We start from the raw sequence: 21,266 nt of genomic DNA on the forward strand, positions 1-21,266 counted from the left end.
ATATATTTTATAGAGTATTGTTTTGATTGTTTAAGCGCTTTGTGACCCTGGTCTACAAAAACACTCTATAATTAACTCTTATAAATTACTGACTTACATTATGTAATGTTTTGTCAAAAGAGACTGTGCTTCTTTGTAGGATCAAAGGTCAAACAAAGACAGTATTATTTGTTGTTGTTTTGAAAACCATAGTTCTATCAAAACTCTTTCATTCTCGAGTTTTGTCTTTTGCGGACAAAAAAAAAAGAGTAAGAACCAGCGTTGAAGTGTTTTATTGCATCTTCCTCAGAACACAGAGACAGACGTTCAAGAGTTTACAGGTGACAAGATTGTGTCGCAGACACGGGGAAAGTCGACTAGTATTTTTGGGATGTAGAAGAAATGTGGTGAACGCAGCTTCAAGCTCGAGAACTAGTTTGACGACTTTTAAAGCAATTGAAATGTTGACATTAACATGAGTAAATGTGAGGAAATATACACGTGAACGACGGCCAAAGAGGATTATGAACTATTTGAAGTTTTGAACTCCTGAATGGACATAAAAGCAGCAAATGTAACAGGTTGTGTCTTCCAGGCGTAGATATTTGATTGTATGCCGATGACGGTGTTCTGTACGTGTGTGTATCCTAGCTTTTGGAGACTTTGTGCCAATGTGCGAGTTCGTGTTTGAGCATTATTTATATGGAATAAGTTTGTGTTTTACTTATTTTCACGAGTCAAGAGTCACACCCTAATGTTATTTCAGATAAAATACATTAGCTTTTGCTAAATCAAATACCTTTAAAACATTAATAATAAATAGAACACGATTTCTTCGGGGGTTCGGTACCACTGCTCTATTTCATAGATTTATTTTTGTGCTACGTGTCCAATTTTCCGCTCATGGATAAAGACAATTGCAAAAGATCCTGAAGACGGCATCGGTTTACAGCGCTAGCATTATGTTTATGTGAGGTGCGTTTTCATCGATGTTGCACGAGACGTTATATTTTAATCGTACATTTTTGATCTTGGAAAATACGAAATATTCTTGCCATTCAATTTTTACTTCAAAATGTTGCGGGCCATGTGAAGTGATTAAGGACTTTTTGATTGAAAATGGTTGAACTAAAGTATGTTTGTCAAATGTAAGTAACCAAATATTACATTGTTATAGTTGTATCACTGAAGGAGTAATCGACCTCTGACCTGGAGGGTAATGAACTTTCAAAGCTTGTTATTGGGGGATCTTTGTAGTGAGATTATATTGACTTGCGGAACTAGGCATAACAGCGAACTAACAGCTTTGTGCCTCTGACAGAGATGAAAACGCACCAGAGAGACTCCTCCTAGGAAGGATGTTAGCGTAGCAGCGACTAGCGAGAGACGTCCGGCAGCGCGGTGGAGTTGCCGTCGGCTTGAGTGACCACCGAGACGTTGACCGTGCTGTTCCACTGACCCATCTCTGTTTGAGGCTCCTTCGACGGAACCCCGGACGCTGGACTGGTGTAGTTTGATGTGGCGTCCACCAGGACCTCGGCGGTTGTCGGGGGGTTACTGAATGCCGACTCGGCGGCAGGCTGGTTTGTGGTGGGACCAGGAGTAGGAAGGGGCGCGGTGGGGTCCGGAGTCGCCACGTCGCTCATGTTGGCGGTGGAAGTGGAGGACGCGTTGGCGAGTGTGACGGGTTGGGACAGCATCAGTGGGAGTGGGCCGGACGGTAGAGGGGCTCTAGGTGAGTTGGCCAGCGTGGGGCTGAGGTTATGAGGAGGTGTTGGCTCCTTGGGGTCAGAACACACGGGCTCCCCCTCAGAGATGTACCACACCTCGTTGTGCCTGTTGAGAAGCTTCAGAGGGCTGGAAAACACAAACACACAGGTCAACGACCCAAACATTATTTTTGCGTGACTTGTGTGTCGACGGAGGCGTCACCTGTCGTAGCCCACGCCATAGTGGTAGCTGCGGTTGTAAGGCGCAGCCACTCTCTGGAGCTCTTTGGTCAGCAGGTGAGCATGAAGTCTGGAAGTGACCGACAGCATCCAGCCACCGTAGCTTCTCACGTACACATCCATCTCGGGCATCTCCGTGAAGTACAGCTGAAGTGACATTATAGCGTCAAGCAAGTCGTCATTTCTCCTGAGACATGGCCCGTTCACGGTGTTAAACTAATGTACAGCAGCATCAGTCCGGTAGAAGCCCACCTTATCGTTGGTGGGAGCTGGAGGCTTGTCCTGGTATGCAGCGGGCAGCGGGAAGTTCAGGGTGTAGACGGCTGGCTCCCACATCTTCGTCTCCTCTGGGATCTTGACCAACACAGGTGCAGTCATCTCCATCTGTGCGCCTACAAAGGTGAGAATTAAGGGTAAGAAAGTAGTGCTGTTTCATTATGTCTTTGATCCGGGATTTCTACTAGTGATGGTACGATGAAGCTTCATGAAGCAGTGTCATTATTTTCAGAGTCCACTAGATGGTAGTGATGTGTTGATGAAGCTTCAATAAACAATGTCATTATCTTCAGAGTCCACTAGATGGTAGTGAGGTGTTGATGAAGCTTCATGAAGCAGTGTCATTATCTTCAGAGTCCACTAGATGGTAGTGATGTGTTGATGAAGCTTCATGAAACAGTGTCATTATCTTCAGAGTCCACTAGATGGTAGTGATGTGTTGATGAAGCTTCATGAAACAGTGTCATTATCTTCAGAGTCCACTAGATGGTAGTGAGGTGTTGATGAAGCTTCATGAAGCAGTGTCATTATCTTCATAGTCCACTAGATGGTAGTGATGTGTTGATGAAGCTTCATGAAACAGTGTCATTATTTTCAGAGTCCACTAGATGGTAGTGATGTGTTGATGAAGCTTCATGAAACAGTGTCATTATCTTCAGTGTCCACTAGATGGTAGTGATGTGTCGATGAAGCTTTATGAAGCAGTGTCATTATCTTCAGTGTCCACTAGATGGTAGTGATGTGTCGATGAAGCTTCATGAAGCAGTGTCATTATCTTCAGTGTCCACTAGATGGTAGTGATGTGTTCATGAAGCTTCATGAAACAGTGTCATTATTTTCAGAGTCCACTAGATGGTAGTGATGTGTTGATGAAGCTTCATGAAACAGTGTCATTATTTTCAGAGTCCACTAGATGGTAGTGATGTGTTGATGAAGCTTCATGAAACAGTGTCATTATCATCAGAGTCCACTAGATGGTAGTGATGTGTTGATGAAGCTTCATGAAACAGTGTCATTATTTTCAGATTCCACTAGATGGTAGTGATGTGTTGATGAAGCTTCATGAAACAGTGTCATTATCTTTAGAGTCCACTAGATGGTAGTGATGTGTTGATGAAGCTTCATGAAACAGTGTCATTATCTTCAGTGTCCACTAGATGGTAGTGATGTGTCGATGAAGCTTCATGAAGCAGTGTCATTATTTTCAGAGTCCACTAGATGGCGGTCTCTGCACTATTTGCCAACTGTTCTAATGAAAGATCATTTTGCAACTGAAATTATGACCTACTGACCTCTAAACAACATGACACTGATTCTTTAAAAACTCTCATGACTCACTTTTATATTTCAAATGTTGAAGTCTCGACAAGATGCAGTAAATCCCTCATCATGACCATGTTTTGAACTCATTACTTTATACATTTGCTCTGAAATCTGGGCGAACGAGAGGTTACGAGAGCGGAGTCCATTATGACGTAATAATGTCTTCACTCCTCCTCCTTGTGCTGACCTGCGTCGTTGGCTCCTGTGATGTACTGGAAGAGTCTCCTGAAGGCCATGGCGGCTCCCACTCCCATGAAATAAGCCTCGGCGTCCGTGGAGACCCATCGCGTGGGGCTGTAGTGTCGCACCTGACGGAGAGAAGTTAACCACCTGAACCAGGTGAAGCTCCACAACTCCATAGTTCTCACCTCGTATTCGTCGGTCTTGCAGATCAGCGTGTACTCCAGACACTCCTTGGACTCGGTGCAGAAGCTGCCGTTGGTGCTCGGGCTGAAGGGAAGCAGAGACATGTTTGAACGAGACATGTTTGAATGAGACATGTTTGAATGAGACACGTTTGAATGAGACATGTTTGAATGAGACATGTTTGAACGAGACATGTTTGAACGAGACATGTTTGAATGAGACATGTTTGAATGAGACATGTTTGAATGAGACATGTTTGAATGAGACATGTTTGAATGAGACATGTTTGAATGAGACATGTTTGAATGAGACATGTTTGAATGAGACACGTTTGAATGAGACATGTTTGAATGAGACATGTTTGAATGAGACATGTTTGAACGAGACATGTTTGAATGAGACATGTTTGAATGAGACATGTTTGAATGAGACATGTTTGAATGAGACATGTTTGAATGAGACATGTTTGAACGAGACATGTTTGAATGAGACACGTTTGAATGAGACATGTTTGAATGAGACATGTTTGAATGAGACATGTTTGAACGAGACATGTTTGAATGAGACATGTTTGAATGAGACATGTTTGAATGAGACATGTTTGAATGAGACATGTTTGAATGAGACATGTTTGAATGAGACATGTTTGAATGAGACATGTTTGAACGAGACATGTTTGAATGAGACATGTTTGAATGAGACACGTTTGAATGAGACATGTTTAAATGAGACATGTTTGAATGAGACATGTTTGAATGAGACATGTTTGAATGAGACATGTTTGAACGAGACATGTTTGAACGAGACATGTTTGAATGAGACATGTTTAAATGAGACATGTTTGAATGAGACATGTTTGAATGAGACATGTTTGAATGAGACATGTTTGAACGAGACATGTTTGAACGAGACATGTTTGAATGAGACATGTTTAAATGAGACATGTTTGAATGAGACATGTTTGAATGAGACATGTTTGAATGAGACATGTTTGAATGAGACATGTTTGAACGAGACATGTTTGAATGAGACATGTTTGAATGAGACATGTTTGAACGAGACATGTTTGAACGAGACATGTTTGAACGAGACATGTTTAAATGAGACATGTTTGAATGAGACATGTTTGAATGAGACATGTTTGAACGAGACATGTTTGAACGAGACATGTTTGAATGAGACATGTTTGAATGATACACGTTTGAATGAGACACGTTTGAATGAGACATGTTTGAACGAGACATGTTTGAATGAGACATGTTTGAATGAGACATGTTTGAACGAGACATGATTGAATGAGACATGTTTGAATGAGACACGTTTGAATGAGACACGTTTGAATGAGACACGTTTGAATGAGACATGTTTGAATGAGACATGTTTGAATGAGACACGTTTGAATGAGACGTGTTTAAATGAGACATGTTTGAATGAGACATGTTTGAATGAGACATGTTTGAATGAGACACATTTGAGTGAGACATGTTTGAATGAGACACGTTTGAATGAGACATGTTTGAACGAGACACGTTTGAATGAGACATGTTTGAACGAGACATGTTTGAACGAGACATGTTTGAATGAGACATGTTTGAATGAGACATGTTTGAACGAGACATGTTTGAACGAGACATGTTTGAATGAGACACGTTTGAATGAGACGTGTTTGAACGAGACATGTTTGAATGAGACATGTTTGAATGAGACATGTTTGAATGAGACACGTTTGAATGAGACATGTTTGAACGAGACATGTTTGAACGAGACATGTTTGAACGAGACATGTTTGAATGAGACACGTTTGAACGAGACATGTTTGAATGAGACATGTTTGAATGAGACATGTTTGAACGAGACATGTTTGAACGAGACATGTTTGAATGAGACATGTTTGAATGAGACACGTTTGAATGAGACATGTTTAAATGAGACATGTTTGAACGAGACATGTTTGAATGAGACATGTTTGAACGAGACATGTTTGAATGAGACATGTTTGAATGAGACATGTTTGAATGAGACATGTTTGAATGAGACATGTTTGAATGAGACATGTTTGAACGAGACATGTTTGAATGAGACATGTTTGAATGAGACATGTTTGAACGAGACATGTTGAATGAGACACGTTTGAATGAGACATGTTTAAATGAGACATGTTTGAATGAGACATGTTTGAATGAGACACGTTTGAATGAGACATGTTTGAATGAGACACGTTTGAATGAGACATGTTTGAACGAGACACGTTTGAATGAGACATGTTTGAATGAGACATGTTTGAATGAGACACGTTTGAATGAGACGTGTTTAAATGAGACATGTTTGAATGAGACATGTTTGAATGAGACATGTTTGAACGAGACATGTTTGAATGAGACATGTTTGAATGAGACACGTTTGAATGAGACATGTTTGAACGAGACACGTTTGAATGAGACATGTTTGAATGAGACATGTTTGAACGAGACATGTTTGAACGAGACATGTTTGAATGAGACATGTTTGAATGAGACATGTTTGAATGAGACACGTTTGAATGAGACACGTTTGAATGAGACATGTTTGAATGAGACACGTTTGAATGAGACATGTTTGAATGAGACATGTTTGAATGAGACACGTTTGAATGAGACATGTTTGAATGAGACACGTTTGAATGAGACATGTTTGAATGAGACATGTTTGAACGAGACATGTTTGAATGAGACATGTTTGAACGAGACATGTTTGAATGAGACATGTTTGAATGAGACACGTTTGAATGAGACATGTTTGAATGAGACATGTTTGAATGAGACATGTTTAAATGAGACATGTTTGAATGAGACATGTTTGAATGAGACATGTTTGAATGAGACACGTTTGAATGAGACATGTTTGAATGAGACATGTTTGAATGAGACATGTTTAAATGAGACATGTTTGAATGAGACATGTTTGAATGAGACATGTTTGAATGAGACATGTTTAAATGAGACATGTTTGAATGAGACATGTTTGAATGAGACACGTTTGAATGAGACACGTTTGAACGAGACATGTTTGAACGAGACATGTTCGAATGAGACATGTTTGAACGAGACATGTTTGAATGAGACACGTTTGAATGTTTGTTTCAACGACGCTGCAGCACTTTACTGACCCGACACTGGCTTCACTCGCCGACACCAGCACCACGGACAGCACCAGGGTTAGGAGTAGAGCCCTGGACAACACAGACGTACGTTAAACCCTTGCGTTTCATTTGGGTCAAGGTGACCCGGAGGGGCCTGAAAACAAATGTGTTTGTGGTATCCCTTGTGTTGTCTCTGGGTCAAGATAAATGACCTCCACCGCTGCAAATGTATTTATGGAAGCCAGGGAGGTCGTTTAAAACACATTTGTTTTCGGGCTCTGGGTCACCTTGACCCTGAGATAACGGGGATAAAGAAGAAGGAAGAACAGATCATTTATTTGAAAAATAATTGTCTCAAAATTCGCTTCTTCCCATCTCTGAAATATGACTTTTTTTAAATTATTATTTTAATTTAATAATTATTTTGTTCCCATTTTTTTTTATTCCCTACTTTCAGATTTCAATGACAATGATATGAAAAACAAGAGGTTGCCAGAAACTAAATAATAAAACAAAAATATTATTATTTAGAAATCATTGCTTACAAGTAATTCATAGCAACTTTTAATTAACATAATTGTATTTAACTTATCCATCATTTATCTAAACTTTGTGAAGCTGTTTACTGCAAACAAAAAGCAGATCCATGAATAATGGAGTTTTTCCGTCTTGACGGCCGATGCTGCACTGCAGAGATGAAACAGGACACGTTTGACTTCTGAGAACGACGCAAAGATCTGCTGCATCATCGGACCTTCAGCAGCAAAGACGTTTCGAGGTCAAGCTCGCTCAGCCTCTCCTCCCTCACCGGCCGAAAACGAAAACCACACCATGATTTCGAGAGACTCACGTTTTAAAAAAAATTGCTTAATCATCCTCAAGTGTAATGAATGATTCTCTGCACTTGTATCTTAAAAAATTGGGTTTTATACTTTGGAAGAAGAAGCAGAAGATCCACAGAAGGGAACAGAAGTCGTACTCACATGGTCCTGGAATGATGCTTCCACCTGCCTGTAAGTGCAGGGAGGAGAGATGGAGGCTGATGATGCTGCTGCTGCTGCTGCTGCTGCTGCACTTGGACTGGATTTGCTGCAGACTGCAGGGAGCAGGAGGAGGGAGGGAGTGAGGGAGGAAAGGAGGGAGGAAAGGAGGGAGGGACCTGCTGCGAAAACCACTGGACCTCAGACACATGATGGGTCTATGACCTCATAGAGAAGAGCGAGGCAGGAGAACCTCTTTCAGCGCCAACAGAGACCCGGTATCAACGAGACCAAACAGCCTCGGTCTAAAATAGTCAACTAGGATGTAAGTAAGTAATTTTTATTTATAGAGCGCTAAACAATCAAAACAATACTCATAAAATATATACTTTAAAAGATCAAGATAACACTGAGAACAACACAGGAGTCTCAGAGAATCAAGGAAAATCCTGCACAAAATCCTGTCTTGAGATGTTTCTTGAAGGAGTCAGTAGATCATCAAACACAGAGATGGTTCCAAAGCTTAGGAGCAACAGTCTGGAAGGATTTCTCTCCTCTGGTCCTGAAGTTCAGGAACCATCAGTAGATTCTGATCCACAGACCTCAGAGCCCGAGCTGGGGTGTAAGGCTGGATCAGATCACTGATGGAAGGTCTGACCATGAATAGATCTGAAAGTAAGAACCAGAATTTTAAAGTTGATCCTGAAAGAAACTGGAAGCCAGTGAAGAGTTTTAAGGATCGGAAAAATGTGAGTTCTTCTACTAGAGCGGCTCAGAATTCTCGCTGCAGAGTTTTGAATCAACTGCAGGCGAGACACATCCTTCTTGTTAAGACATGAAAACAAACTGTTACAATAGTCCAGACGAGAAGAAACAAACGCATGGATCATAAGATCCAGATCATGTTCCGACAACATTTTCCTAAGTTTAGAGATTTTTCTCAGTTGAAACAATTTCTGGTCAGTTTCCTGCAGGGTTGAACTAGAGACATGTCTTTATCAAATACAACACCCAGGTTTCTCAGGCTCAGTTTGACAGACTGACCTAAGTCACCCAAGTACTGACTCAACCCTGGAATCTTATCATCAGGAGCAATAAACAGAGTTTCAGTTTTGTCCACATTTAGCTGTAAAGTGTTTTCACTCAGCCGTTGTTTGATTTCTAGCAAACAATTGACTAAGCTGTTCAGCCTCTGGGGCTCAGTTGGATCAAAAGAGCAGTAGAGCTGGATGTCATCAGCAAAACACACTTTACTAAGCGAGGAATTCAGAAAGAACATCACTCTACGGAGACAGCTTTATGAATTGGCAGATCTGTTGTGTGGAGTCCCTTAAAGGTCTGTTCTGGGTTCTGGGTTGTTTTTGCTGTACTTGATTCCCCTCAGGAAAATCCTTCAGAGATTTCCTGATGTTTCTTATAACATTTTTGCTGATGACATCCAGCTCTGATTGCTCCTGGTGATAAGGTTCCAGGGTTGAGTCAGTACTTGGGTGACTTAGGTCAGTCTGTCAAACTGAGCCTGAGAAACCTGGGTGTTGTATTTGACAAAGACATGTCTCTTGTTCGACACTGCAGAAAACTGACTAAAAAAATGTTTTCACAACATGATCTGGAGCTTGTAATCCATGCGTTTGTTTCTTCTCGTCTGGACTATTGTAACAGTTTGTTTTCATGTCTTAACAAGAAGGATGTGTCTCGCCTGCAGTTCATACAAAACTGCAGCGAGAATCTTGACCCGCTCTAGTAGAAGAACTCACATTTCTCCGATCCTTAAAACTCTTCACTGGCTTCCAGTTTCTTTCAGGATAATTTTAAAATTCTGGTTCTTACTTCCCGAGCTATTCATGGTCAGGCTCCTCCTTACATCACTGATCTGATCCAGCCTTACACCCCAGCTCGGGCTCTGAGGTCTGTGGATCAGAATCTACTGATGGTTCCTGAACACGCTTCAGGACCAGAGGAGAGAAATCCTTCCAGACTGTTGCTCCTAAGCTTTGGAACCATCTCTGTGTTTGATGAACTACTGACTCCTTCAAGAAACATCTTAAGACGTTTTTATTTGTTCAGGCTCTTCCTTGATTTTCTGGAACTCCTGTTGTGTTATCAGTTTTATCTTGAAGTATATACTTTATTGAATATTGTTTTGATTGCTTAAGCGCTTTGTGACCCTGGTCTGGAAAAGCGCTATATAAATAAAATGACTTACTTAGGTATAGGGGGCTGAGAGAGGAGGTCAGTGTCAGCAGGGATAGAGGCTCAAACCCCAAGGAGGGTCATGTGTTCAAACCCTAAAGTACGTGGTCGACCATCAAAGGGTTTTCGGCGGCACACAAATCAGAGACTTCAAGAAAACCAACTTTATTTGTTCAATCAAAGACGACAAACCATTTCCGAGTCACACAGATCAAAGACCTCCAGTCCGTCTGTAAACACCGTCGTCCGTCAGAAAACTCGCCTCGACTTTTACGTAAATCATGTCCAAATATCTGCATCAACACACCAGCAACAACCAGGCAGCCTTAAAACGCTAAAAAGTACGGTTGGTGAAAACTTAAAACTCCAAAAACTAACTTTAAAGTCAGAAACCTTTCAACAAAAATTCAACATTTTCCCCGATTTATTTGATTAAAACGGAATCGAAAACAAAAGATAAATACTCGTGATGCAATTTTTTTTAACTTCGCTTTAATACATTTTCTGCTTTGAATGCCGTTAAATAAATAAATGGTAGATTTTTAAAAATAAATATGGACTTATTTTTAACTAAAAATTGTTAAGAGCTTCTAGAAAATGCATTGATTGAAATGTATAAAATTGTTTTGCGATATCAAGGGAAGCGAGAGATTTTTAAAAAACCTTATTGTTTTTCACTGTAAAGTTGCGCATCTCAGACATTGTTACTTGTGATTTGAAAAGTAAAAATCCTAACTGAATAATTTTCAACAAAGAAAAATGTAACTTTGACGATGGTTTAATGATTATAAGTGTATTGTACAGAAATTCCTTGAAACAATGAGAGACAATTTGAAATCATTCAAAGAAACGTCTTGAAACATTTTTTCTTTTTTTTCCAGATCAGCCCTTTTAAAAGTTTTACAAGGCTGTTTTCGTTTTCGGCAACTTCATGACCCGAAATATTTATTTTTTTAAATATTCACACGGAAAATAAGAACCAAAAGGTCACTGGAGGTCACTTCTGGAGCAAAAGAAAAGCAGACGATAGTCGCGACCCGAGCACTGACCTCCACTCAAGCACTAAATTACAGCAGCGGTTAGAGAGAAGATCCGTTTCTCCAACATCATGATGAAATAAAAGCAACTTTCCATATTCCGTAAGTAAATATAATGTACATAATCACACGGTCACTCGTTTTACAAACACGGGAAGAAAGTGATTTCAACCTAAAAATCCAATTAACCCTAAAGACTGGAGCGTTTACCTGAGAAACGGCGTCTGTGAAGGTGGAGAACATGTGTCTTTTGACATCCGAGCGCACACGAGTCGTCCCACATGATGAGTCAAGGTCAAAGTACCATCTAAACAGAATATGATGAACACCGAAAGAGCTCAAAGAATAGTTATCTTTGGAGAAAAAAGAGCGAACATGACAAAAAAGATCAACTTCCCGCCTCCTCTGGCTGTTTCGATGCTTTTCCGAGAAAACAAGAGGAAAAAGAAAAGTTGTCGTTGCATAGCCAGAGAAGTGGAAGCGTCCACTTCGACCAGTTTCAGGAGAAGGGCTGTGATCTGGGGCATGAAAGCATTGGTCCATGTGCTCCCCCTGCTGGCCTGGGGTAGTTTAGCAAGTCCTTTCCAGCAGCGGCCGACTCACGACGTGGCGTCTTTTGGGCGCTCGCGTCCGTTGGAGGTCTTCTTGACTTTGGTGATCCCCTCCAGAGCCCCCGACTCGGTGACACTGCGCACAGGGAGACGGTAAATATGCTGACCGTCTTAAGGGATAAAAGAATTCTCCTTCTTCGATTTGACATTTTCTTACACTTCGTCCATCTCCACGTCGTCTTCGTCCAGAGGCAGCTGCAGGTACGGGTTGTTGGACGCCGGCCGGAACTTGTAGCCCGTCAACACGAAGAAGACCAGAGTGGACACTTCTACCAAGAACTAAAACACAAATGACAGGAGGAAAGTGAGTTTAGAATAAAAGGAATCATTTGGTAGAACTTTCTGAGCTAAAGTTATTTACAAAATAATATTATTGTCTTTTAACTTGTGTGATCGTTGAAGGGGTGAACAGCTGACTCCGACCACGAGGATAGTACCGTATTTTCCGGACTATAAGTCGCTCCGGAGTACAAGTAGCACCAGCCATAAAATGCATAATAAAGAAGGAAAAAACGTATACAAGTCGCACTGGAGTATAAGTCGCATTTTTGGGGGAAATGTATTTGATAAAATCCAACACCAAGAACAGACATGTCATCTTGAAAGGCAATTTAAAATAAAAATAGAGGCAACAACAGGCTGAATAATTGTACGGTATGTTACGTTACATGACACGACTGAGAACCTGGTATGTTAAAATAACATATGAAGAGTTATTCACATAACTATAGCATAAATAACTAAGAAGTTTACCAAACCATCCGTGTAACTACAAATAACTAAAATCCATTGAAATCTTCATCCTCTGTGTCACTTTTAAACAACTAACTAACTCCGGGGGTAGAAGATGCTACGCTTCCTCTTCTACGTGGAAATTATCAACACAGGCCAAGAGCGCCCTCTTGTGGTTTAGTGTGAAAATAACATGTGAAATAAGTAATCATAAAGTCGCTCCAGAGTATAAATTGCACCTCTGGCCAAACTATGAAAAAAACTGCGACTTATAGTCCGGAAAATACGGAAACTCATTTAAGTTTGTGTTTGGTGTAATCCTTGAGAGTAAGATAATGAACGGCTTGTTGAGATGGATACAACAGCGAACTAACAGCTCCGTGCTTCAGAAAGGATTCAGACCGACATGTAAACTCTGTGTTCTACTTTCCCCACGAGTAAAACGTGTGACTGTAAGCCGGGTCTGATTTTTATTCTTGACTGAAGTTCCTGAAGCGTTTCCTGAGCCGACACACCACGGGAGCAGAGAAGAGTTTGCACTTGCCTCGTAGCACCACTGCCACTGGAAGGGCATGGTGACCTTCAGCAGGATGGCAATGATCCGCGTGAAGTAGATGTAACACACGATCTGAGAGAAACAAGGAATATATTGAAAATCTGTTAGGCTCCGCCCCCTCTGGCCTCCAGCTCGAGCGCAGCAGGAGACGCTTCTTACCATCACGTAATAATGGCGGAACAGCTTCAGCTTCTCCAGGTTCATGGCAGCTAAAGAAGAACGTTCAGATTCCAGTCAACCGTAAACTTTACCGGCTGAGATTCTAGAAATGCTCACCTTTCCCGTCCGTGCTGGACGCCTCCTGCAGGTGACGGATCGACCTGGGTTGGAGTTTTTAACATTAGACTTACAAGCGTCACTCAAAAGCATAGTCATGAAAATGACTCACAATCCTCCTACGAGTTGAACAAGTAGAAAAGCTCAAGTGTTTTTCTGTTGTTTTTTTTTTAAAAGCCATTTGTAGGTTTTAGTTTAGCTGTTGTTCCAAAAATTAAAGCTAATTTAAAAACTACATATGAAATTGAATTTATGTAATAGTACATAAACCACTAAATAACTTAGACTTTTTAATAAGTGAGTTTAGAGAAACTACTGTCAGTGAAATCATTTCTTTAAATAATACTCAATTGAATGAAAGTATAAGACCTAAACCTGAATATTTGAAATGTATAAAAACTACTAATATTACTTCTGTAATGTGTTGTGGATACAAAAACAAAAGTAAAAAAGCTTTTTGTCATTTTTTGCAAGAGATGAACTGATGACATGAGTAGAAAATGAGTAAAGTTGGAATTTTAGGCAAACTAATAGCTAGGATTTGTTCATTTTAATGTAGCGACTGGAGCTCAGTTGTCGTCATCTTTGTCCAAAAAACACTTAAAAACCTCCAAATACCTCCGTACTGCTCGTCTGTAACGTCCCTCTTGAATTGAAGTCTGTACTTTAAGATAGTTTACGCCAGTTTAAAGAATAACAAGCGATATAAACCGGAAGTTCTCCGGTAAAATATCGTAAGCGCTTTAGGTGTAGACAGTTGACTGTATGCGCTCGCTTCATTCAAATGATTTACAGTTCAATGCAAGTTTGATCTTTTATGTTCTTATCTTACCAATAATCTACTTTAATTTCTGATAAAAAACGTCTGGTTGACCACATAAAGTGACTCGACGACCGGATTTGGCCTCAAAGCCATGAATTTGAAAACTTTCTCTATATAGACAAAAGACTTCATTATTGTTAAGTGAAAAAGTTAAGTTAAAGTTTAAGTGTAAAGTTAAGTGACTTCTTTCATCTTTAATCTCATCAGAAAAAAGCTTCAGTTAAAATACATACCATTAAAAGAACACAAATCCAAACTGATGGTTATTTTTATCATCTCCACTCACCAGACGACGGGGAAGAGAATGGCTCCGCAGCAGATGAGATCCACTAAGAAGAGGACCTCCTTCCACAGGCCGTACTCACTGGACCCTTCCTCCGTGGACTCGATGATGATGAAGGCCACGTTAGCCAGCACCTGTTAAAACGCATCGTGTCAACATGGCGTTCTCATCATCATCACCGTCGAGTCGCCCTCACCTGCAGAGGTATGACGATCATGAAGATCTTCTTCTCCTTGTCGGACAGGATGTACTTCACGAAGGCCCAGCCGGTGCCGATCAGAGCGAGCGTGATGAACAGCAGCGCCCCCTTGAGGCTGCGTGTGAAACGGGGAAAAAAACCGTCAACGGGATGTTTGGCGCTCGAGTGCAGGTAAATACTCACAGGTGAGTGATGTAATACATAACGGCCCAGCCTTCGATGGGATGCCCCTCCGTGTTGATGAAGTGATAGTTGATCTGAAATGTTGTGAAGGGATTAAGAGGTGAAGAGAAACCTTCCCTGAAGGTATTGACGCGTTTGGCACTAAAATAAAAAACTCAACGAGGGAAGAGAGTGTCTGGGACGATGGTACTCACGCTGTGAAACACCAGAGACGTGGCCTTGGTGACGGCCAGGGCTGCCATCAGCCAGTGGATCTTGAACACGCTGTACCTGCAGAGGAAATACACGTCAGGATTTTGACAGCAAATATACTAATCTAAATGAAGATCACAAGAAAGTCATTTGAAGAGGTGGTTTATTTTCGGAGGTGGACGCTCTCGCTCTCAATTATGAAGAAGCAGGACTCGACCAAAAACTAAATCCAACTCTCTCGATTCATGAGTTTTAAAACCCGTTACCTGTGCTTCATCAGCGTGTAGATCCAGACCATGGCGGCCGCGAAGAACACACCTGCCATGCAGATGTAGAGGCGGGAGAGGGGGATTTCTGCCGCCGACAAGTAACCTCCTGGATTCTTCTCCGTCAACTCAATCTGTGCGACACAAAAGACTTTTAATAAGAATAGAAATGGTTTAACTTTCCTGAGTTTCTAACAAATTGAACAGAGTGACACAGCAGTTGATGTGACAACTATATATATTTTAATATTTTAATGACAATCCCAGTGAGGTCAAATTAAATTGGAGAAAATGTAAAACACAGATGAATATTGGCCATTTTTCAATCCCAGAAGTGTTCATTTTTTCAGCAAAATGTCGCTTATACTGTGGAAGTAATAATAACTTCTTGGCCTCACGTTTGAAAATACTTGATGCATATTATGATTTTTTTGGGGGTAAATATTCTAAATCTTCCAGAAGAGATCTATGACTGTCATTAATAGTAACTTGGGATAATTATTGATTTGTAGCATCATAAACATGTCACATTTAACAGTGACATGTATGAGTCACAGCTAAAATATCAATAATTCTCTCCCAGATTATAAATTCAAATGTTATTTTTTTTAAATCTCTCAACATGCCTTGAAGTTTAGCGATAACTTTCCAAATTAAAGTGCGGCTCATGACATGAAAAACAACTGCTGTTGTTACGATGACTCGACCACACACTGTTGTCTCCGTGTGTGAGTAATGATGCTGTAATGAAAGATAGACCCGCCTTATCTTGCTTCTGATTGGTTAATATTGCCTGGTGCCTTCCGTGATTGGCTTGATTTACATAAAAATAACCAGAATTTATCATCAGTCAGATAATAAATGTGTTAAATTTAGCTTCAAAAATAGTTTATATCTGCGATCCTTGTAATAAGTTCTGCGGCTTGACATTACAAACCGGTGGAACGAGACTACTTGGAAATTGTGTTTGTTAGTATTGTGCTTATTATATCCATATTTTCTCTTCAAAACCAGAGAGTGACACGAGGCAAGAGTTTACTTTTTAAATAAGATTACATTTGAGAATCCAGCCCAGAGATACCAGGTTGTTTAAACATAATGTCTGATGTGAAGAATAAAGAAAATGACGATACATTTGTTTCTCCACAGGAGATTGAGAATGATTCCTGAAGCTATGAGGAGTGTTTTTTCCTCAGATATTTATTCACGGATCTTACTGACAGAACCTGAAGAACAAGCCGAGTGCGAGTCAGAATTAATAGCAGAATAAGACAAAACCATGCGTCATCGCTCAAGTAGGGATGGTGATGGTTTATTTTCTGATACCAGATCCAAACCGGTCAATTTTTAAACGAATTAGGCGTTTAAATGGTACAAAATTTCAGAAAAATCTAATAATGTGGAATTATGTGTTACATAATTGTGATACATTGGTTTAAGTTCTTACAGTATTATTTTGAGGCTAAATTGTGTGGGTGTGCACCAGCTGGCTTTAAGGCTTGAGCTTTAAGGAACAAAACACATGTAAATTACACAGAGATCAAGATGAGGCGAAGCAACATTCTTCTCGCTCTGGTCACTTTTCATGTCAGATAATAAGGTAAGGTAAGGTAAGGTAGAACAATAGTGCCTTTACTAACCCTAACCTGCGTTAATATTCCTCACAATCCACTTATTCTGAAGGGTTCATCATGGATGACTTGATTTTTCGGAGCCAGCAAAAGTGTTGTCTACTGACCGAGAAAGAGTAGGGGAGGTCGATTCCAGGCTCCATGTTCTGGCAGTAGTGGAAGTTGAAATTATAAAGACCCTCCGACAGAAGTCCCATCAGCATATGGAACTGTGGGAAAGTTAAGCAAACAGTTAAGACGCACGCACAAGAAGGCTGAACCCCTCGAACCCTGCACTCACCTTGAAATTGTACGAGTTGTTGACTTTGTCAAGAGCCAGCGTCAGGTGACCGGTCTTCCCGAGCTAAAAGGCAAGATTAGAGGTTTACTTTTGGGAGTGAACCACAAACTCAAAACAATAAATTACCTGGAAAGTTTGGCTCTCGTCGTTCTTTATCGGAACGTCCAAACTCTGTTCCACCTCATTGGTGATCTTTGGTTTTGTGGTGACAGGGCTGGTGTTCGTGACTGCGTTTCCATCAGCTTTGGTCGGTGGGTTCGGAGCATCTCTCCTTTCCTTTTTACCTGAAGGAAACAAACAAGTGTCGTTCCTAGAACTGCAACAAGACGAATGCCAAACTAATGAGGACGCATTTCTAATCGTTTCTGCTTCATTAAGAAGCAGCTGAAAGTGCAAGTTTACTTAAAACCTTGTGTTATCTCAGGGTCAAGGTGACTCAAGGGCACCACAAGGGATACCCCAAACAATTTTGTTTTTGGGCCTTCGGGTCGACTTGATCATGAGATAACACAAGGGATAAAACATATTCTGAGTAACTGACTGATCTCCTTTTTAACTTCTGTTAAGTTCTAGAATCATGGATGTCTTGAATGCAACCGACTTCTGGTTTAATCATTTTTATACAAAACGTATCAAAAAAATGAATGCAACCTGATTAAGTGAGTGAAAAACTTTAGTTATTAAGTGGAAAAAACAAACAAACCCTTGTCCGTTGGAGTCTCTTGTTTCGGCTTAGCCACCAGCAGGTTGTCTTGAGCCCCGAGCGCAGTCACCTTGACACTGTCGGAACACACATGCATGTTTAATCGTTCTTCGATTCCAAAGCGACCTTCGGTGGCGCTCCACACACCTCAGGGTGGCAGCATCTATAAGAAAGAGGACGACGGGTTCATCGTTCGGGGAGCTGGTGAGAGTGAGCGGGCACGTCTCCGTCTCCTCTGCCTGCGGACAAAAGAAAGTGTTGCCTTTTAAAACATGTCACAGATTCCACATACGCCAATGAATAAGAACGTAACACTCACCGTGTACGACAAGACTCCGCTCACACGGGACCTGGACAGACTGAATCCCATCTGGAACCATAGAATGAGAACAGTCGACACTCTTTACAACAGTTCATGCTCACTCCTGACTGCAAAAATCTTAGAAAATGGCTTCAATAAGAAAGACGGCTACAAAAGTTTTTCTGAACTGAACATTCATTTTTCCAACTTTTACAGGCTTTTTGTTAGCATTCCATAGTCATCGGGACTTTATGTGAAAGGATAGTTTACCAAGTATTTTTTCAGAATGAAACTGGCTGAATTTCCAGAAAATAGACCAGGTCATATTAACTTAACGTCTACCAAAACAGGTACTATAAAGACTTACTGAATTATATAATGGGATTTTTGGCTTTGCTCTATTGTCTTTCAGCTTTGATCGTTTAACTTGAATCAATTCTTTAATGTAAGACAACATGTTTTTTCCCCACATCAAACTAAATTGACAATAACAAACTTAAATCTTGGGACAGATAACTCACCGGGTATGCGCTGTAGTTCACCACACTCTCTGGGATGCGAAGGGAAAGCAGGTTGACGTCCAGAGTGCCATTGGCATAGAATCCAAACGTAGTGAGGTGGACCACAAACCGGGCTTCATTCTGCAAATAAGCACAAATGAGAAAATAGATTTGATTTCTTCCTCAACTAGATTCCACCTATCAAACCACATTTACTTGTTGAATACAAAAATACAAAAGGTATAGTCTAGTTACAACCATGGATGATTTGGGATAAGCTTGTGTTTAACCCTTGTGTTGTCTCAGGGTCAAGGTGAACAACCTCCACCATTTGTATTTCTGGAAGCCAGGGAGGTTGTTCACCTTGACCCTGAGACAACACAAAGGTTAAAATAAATGATTTTCTTCTCCTCACTAATGTTTATTCCTCTAGTGAACCATCGGGCAGCACCAGGAAGGTCCATGATCCGAGCTGACACGTTAAGTTTTTCTTTGCTTGACTGAAAGGGTTGCTGCTCAGCAATTGAAGCATCTGGTTTGGTCATGTTTGTTTTTTTCCATTGGTTTTCGGGCCTTCGGGTCAACTTGACCCCTAGACAAGGAAAGTTGGAAAAAATGTCATCCTTAACTGCAAGACAAAACTTAAGATACCCAAATCAAACGCATTATAGTGGTTCACTTTTTTGACACTAAATAACAGAATGTAAAATGATTATTAAACAAGGACAACGATATTTCAATAGATCTTAGGATTCTGCACAAGTCACTGTTTTGTTTTTATTTTTTTTTCTTTAGTAAATCATTTACTTATCCAAGATGACTCTGTGAGCTGCAAACTCGTTTTGGCCAAAAGACCAGATCATTATGGTCTACATTAATGACCCAACCTCGTCAGCTTTGTTTCTTATTCACTTTTTTCACACACTTTTACACATTTTGCCTTTTTTTGCTGGTTTCTATACCAACACCATGTAAAAAGACATTTACATGAAACTGGTCAGTGGGGTTGGTTTACCTGATAAAACATGTCTTTCATCGTAAACAAACAACTCTAGTCATAGTTATGTTGTGAATAGCCGCAGAATCTTTACTTGTTTTAAGTGTTTAAGGTAAGTAAGTAATTTATATTTATATAGAGCTTTTCCAGACCAGGGTCACAAGGAGCTTAAAAAATCAAAACAATATTCAATAAAATATATACTATAACACAACAGGAGTTCCAGAAAATCGAGGAAACGCCTGAAAAATGTCTGTTAAGTCATCCAGGGTCAGAAAGGACCACAATGTAATTTATGCTGCATGTCTTTAAACATGTATATTTGACAATAAAATAACTTGACTTGACAACTTCTCAAGTTTTCGTTTGGTAAAGTTGACATATTCTAATTAAAAACTTTTGAAAAATATGAGGAGAAGACTTTTGCTTAAATTGCCACAACATTCAAGAGCTAGTTTCTTCAATATCTTAAGAGATACAAGTATATTGGAGTAGAACATCGACATATTGATCCCGTCGTGTTGGTCAGCTGACTCAACAAGTTCTTCTATTTACTTGCCATAGCAATGCTAACGCTAGCTAGCTAGCTGTCAAACTCCGGAACTACCGGCGGGTTTTTAACCAGGTAACCAGCAGAGAAGTTCGTTCGACAGCGTCGTCTCACCTTCAGGGTGAGCTTGTGTATCCTCGCCTGGCAGCAGGTGTGGAGACAGAGCAGCAGGAGAGCAGCCGCGACACACCACCGATGTGTCCCAGCCATCCTGGGCAGGCTAACGCTAGCCGTCCTGGGGCTAACGTTAGCGCCGCTAACAGATGGAGCCGCAGCTGGAGGCCTGGAAGATCAGCTCGACACTGACGGCGCTACAACCGACACACACGCTCGCATGTACGGAAGACGCTGTGGATTAAAGATGGAACCATCGGTGGACCGTGATCTGGACTCTGCTCATCGCTAGCTTCCTGCTACCAAAAAAAAACACCTCGCTTCCTGGTGCTGAGTAGTCGTCAAGCGCGCGGTGTTTGTCACGTACGGTTAGAAAACGTTAGACAAAATAAAAGCGAACTATAAAAGTGCGAATTGTGTGGCATCGGAAACTTTCGCCTCCGCCTAAGAATGTATGCAGTGACCCACTCGTGACGTTCAACTAAATCCACTCAATATTTCAAAGTGTTTCGGGTCATGACGTTTTACTTTGATGACACACTTCCGGCATAAAAGCGTGAGCCACGTGTTTCGCCACGTCACGTTATTTTCGATGTCTTTGAATGATAAAACATAAATAAAATTACTTGTTTACCGCTAAACTTGACCTAAAACGTTACGGTATATATGGCTCACTCACGTATGAGCGACATTTGTTTAACCTTGTGTTCTCAGCGTTTGGATCATGTGACCATGACACGTCATTCTTTAACTCCTTGTTTCGTCAATAACGAAACAACGAGTGCTTTTTGCTCACTGATGACAGTGTTCAGAGGATGATGTCATCATCCATGATGAAATATATATAT

General features: G+C 40.7%; 2 protein-coding genes across 2 annotated transcripts; both read right to left on the reverse strand.

Annotated features, from left to right (window-relative positions):
* Window positions 1-256: 256 nt before the first annotated feature.
* Window positions 257-8,075, reverse strand: soul5l (heme-binding protein soul5, like). The gene is made up of 7 exons (XM_087785041.1): window positions 7,995-8,075; window positions 7,039-7,101; window positions 3,896-3,977; window positions 3,715-3,835; window positions 2,181-2,320; window positions 1,912-2,075; window positions 257-1,836 (listed from the first exon to the last, which is right to left on the reverse strand). Coding segments are annotated over exons 1-7 (1,053 nt in total). The 5' UTR covers window positions 7,997-8,075; the 3' UTR covers window positions 257-1,355.
* Window positions 8,076-10,946: 2,871 nt separating this feature from the next.
* On the reverse strand, window positions 10,947-20,902 carry gpr108 (G protein-coupled receptor 108). Its single transcript, XM_087809465.1, has 18 exons — window positions 20,419-20,902; window positions 18,779-18,898; window positions 18,276-18,326; window positions 18,104-18,195; window positions 17,957-18,033; window positions 17,380-17,537; window positions 17,254-17,316; window positions 17,081-17,182; window positions 15,343-15,476; window positions 15,079-15,154; window positions 14,885-14,958; window positions 14,699-14,816; window positions 14,506-14,636; window positions 13,397-13,440; window positions 13,280-13,329; window positions 13,109-13,192; window positions 11,990-12,111; window positions 10,947-11,908 (listed from the first exon to the last, which is right to left on the reverse strand). Exons 1-18 carry the CDS (start codon window positions 20,512-20,514, stop codon window positions 11,821-11,823), a joined length of 1,680 nt encoding a protein of 559 aa, XP_087665591.1. The 5' UTR covers window positions 20,515-20,902; the 3' UTR covers window positions 10,947-11,820.
* Between the last annotated feature and the right edge of the window lie 364 nt (window positions 20,903-21,266).

This window comes from Callionymus lyra, chromosome 1, assembly GCF_982586985.1.
Source record: "Callionymus lyra chromosome 1, fCalLyr1.hap1.1, whole genome shotgun sequence".
Lineage (NCBI taxonomy): Eukaryota > Metazoa > Chordata > Actinopteri > Syngnathiformes > Callionymidae > Callionymus > Callionymus lyra.

Excerpts from the sequence above, each read along its gene's own strand:
- gpr108 (XM_087809465.1), bottom strand. The coding sequence starts at position 20,514 with ATGGCTGGGACACATCGGTGGTGTGTCGCGGCTGCTCTCCTGCTGCTC. Across the intron at positions 15,477-17,080 it reads ACCTCCCCTACTCTTTCTCG|ATTGAGTTGACGGAGAAGAA; the intron begins GTCAGTAGACAA and ends TGTGTCGCACAG. Across the intron at positions 13,330-13,396 it reads GTCCAGCACGGACGGGAAAG|CTGCCATGAACCTGGAGAAG; the intron begins GTGAGCATTTCT and ends GTTCTTCTTTAG.
- soul5l (XM_087785041.1), bottom strand. Across the intron at positions 3,836-3,895 it reads GCAAGACCGACGAATACGAG|GTGCGACACTACAGCCCCAC; the intron begins GTGAGAACTATG and ends TCTCTCCGTCAG. Across the intron at positions 2,321-3,714 it reads CACAGGAGCCAACGACGCAG|GCGCACAGATGGAGATGACT; the intron begins GTCAGCACAAGG and ends TCACCTTTGTAG.